This window comes from Gadus morhua, chromosome 2, assembly GCF_902167405.1.
Source record: "Gadus morhua chromosome 2, gadMor3.0, whole genome shotgun sequence".
Taxonomy (NCBI): Eukaryota; Metazoa; Chordata; class Actinopteri; order Gadiformes; family Gadidae; genus Gadus; species Gadus morhua.
Genome location: NC_044049.1, coordinates 28,305,902 through 28,308,401, shown reverse-complemented (window position 1 = coordinate 28,308,401; position 2,500 = coordinate 28,305,902). Strand labels below are relative to the sequence as shown.

General features: G+C 56.7%; 1 protein-coding gene across 3 annotated transcripts in view; it reads left to right on the top strand.

The window, feature by feature from the left end:
- Nucleotides 1-2,500, top strand: part of septin12 (septin 12) — a 51,958-nt gene that overhangs the window by 25,278 nt on the left and 24,180 nt on the right. Inside the window, exon 1 of one of the 3 annotated variants that reach the window (XM_030381327.1) lies at nucleotides 1,959-2,099. The exons of 1 other annotated variant lie outside the window; for it this stretch is intronic. In XM_030381327.1, coding sequence (XP_030237187.1) covers nucleotides 2,006-2,099 — 94 coding nt within the window. In that variant the 5' untranslated portion in view covers nucleotides 1,959-2,005. Of the gene's footprint in view, nucleotides 1-1,958; nucleotides 2,196-2,500 lie in introns of those variants that run through there. One more of the 3 variants, XM_030381345.1, reaches the window with a different exon arrangement.

The following is a 2,500-nucleotide window of genomic DNA, read 5'->3' as shown; positions in this document are numbered from 1 at the left end:
GAGGACCTACAGGGTGGAGGTCCTTCAGGGTGGAGGTCCTACAGGGTGGAGGTCCTTCAGGGTGGAGGTCCTTCAGGATGGAGGTCCTTCAGGGTGGAGGTCCTTCAGGGTGGAGGTCCCTGTTGGAGTGGTGTCACCAGAGGGGATCTGAAGGCTGGTTGTGGTTCTGCCTCAGAGACGATGCAGGAATAGTTCCAGATAGATCCAGATAGATCCAGATAGATCCAGATAGATCCAGATCGAGTAGAGATAAATTAATTCCATGCACCACTTATTCCTCTACTTTGACCACTGTATCTCTCCATCAACATTCCTTGCCACTGTGTGTGTGTGTGTGTGTCTGTGTGTGTGTGTGTGTGTGTGTGTGTGTGTGTGTGTGTGTGTGTGTGTGTGTGTGTGTGTGTGTGTGTGTGTGAGAGAGATAGAGAGTGACAGAGAGAGATGAACGAGGGGAATGAGCTTAGGTCGGGAGGTCTGCAGTGATTCCCCACCACTAGAGGGAGCCACACATCAGAGAGAGAGAGAGAGAGAGAGAGAAAGAGAGAGAGGGAGAGAGGGAGACGGAGAGAGAGAGAGAGAGTGGGTGAGGGAGAGGGGGAGGGGGAGGGAGAGGGAGGTGAAGAAGGAGTTGGTGAGGAGGAGCAGTGGGAGGTGGAGCTTCCTCCTCGGCCCCCTGAACCTGTTCCTGCTCGCTCGGAGGCTTTCACATTCCTCCCTGCTAAGGGGGGGGGCCCTCTCTATGGGGCCCTCTCTACGGGGCCCTCTCTGTGGGGCCCTCTCTGTGGGGCCCTCTCCACGGGGCCCTCTCTACGGGGCCCTCTCTATGGGGCCCTATGGGGCCCTCTCCGCGGGGCCCTCTCTACGGGGCCCTCTCTACGGGGCCCTCTCTATGGGGCCATATGGGGCCCTCTCTACGGGGCCCTCTCTATGGGGCCCTCTCCACGGGGCCCTCTCTATGGGGCCCTCTCTGTGGGGCCCTCTCCACGGGGCCCTCTCTACGGGGCCCTCTCTACGGGGCCCTCTCTATGGGGCCCTATGGGGCCCTCTCTGCGGGGCCCTCTCTACGGGGCCCTCTCTATGGGGCCCTATGGGGCCCTCTCTACGGGGCCCTCTCTATGGGGCCCTCTCCACGGGGCCCTCTCTATGGGGCCCTCTCTACGGGGCACTCTCTACGGGGCCCTCTCTATGGGGCCCTATGGGGCCCTCTCCGCGGGGCCCTCTCTACGGGGCCCTCTCTATGGGGCCCTATGGGGCCCTCTCTACGGGGCCCTCTCTATGGGGCCCTCTCCACGGGGCCCTCTCTATGGGGCCCTCTCTACGGGGCACTCTCTATGGGGCCCTATGGGGCCCTCTCTACGGGGCCCTCTCTATGGGGCCCTCTCCACGGGGCCCTCTCTATGGGGCCCTCTCTACGGGGCACTCTCTACGGGGCCCTCCATGCTGATACCGATGGGCTGGTTCTCTGCATGCTGAGCTCATCGTTGACACATTTCTCCGGCATGCACGGTCTTTGGCCCTCGGGGCCCCTGAGGGGGCCCTGGGCGACCCTCTGATCACACCTGTGGAGGGGGCTCCGATAAGGAAAGGAAGCAAAGGAATTATAGATATGTGTAGAGACATAAGTACCAATATATGTAGGGTTAGGGTGGAAATCAAACCAGGATACAGTTGGCAGGAAATGATCATCTTACACAGACAGACAGACAGACAATTATACACAGATACACACACACACGGACGCACACACACACGGTCGCACACGCACACAAAGACGCACAGACATGCACACAGACGCACACACACATCACCCACACACACAAACAGACGCACACGCACACACAGACGCACACACACGCACAGACGCACACATACACACAACTTACAAGCACACACATGCGTACACACACACAAACAGACACGCACACAAACACACTGAAAGTTACACAAAAATGTGCATTGATGACTCGTCAGTGGGTTAGCTAACACTTCATGCTGACACGCCTCTATGCTGCACACACACGCACACACACACACTGACGCACACACTGACATCCTGAGTTCATTTGTCACTTCTCTCCCTGGACGGCTCTCGGCAGCAGGTAGGAGACCACATCTCAGCTCTGCTTTGTTCCTGTTCTGGGGCTGGGGATGCGTCTGTGCTCAGGGATCATGTTGGTGATGTTATTAGTGCTCTGGTAAGCTCCTTGGTTAGCATGGTGTTCAGCCAAGGCTGTTAGCCTTTGTCTAAATGCAACAAGTTAGTAAGCAACAGCAAAACAAAAGAAGGTATGGATACATGAAGAGTGATGGAAGTATTGCTAATCTTTACTCAATTGTTTAAAGGCTCTCTGTCTAGCACACGGTAAAGACACACGCACACACACACGCACACACACACACACACACACACACACACACACACACACACACACACACACACACACACACACACACACACACACACACACACACACACATACACACAAACACACCACCTCCA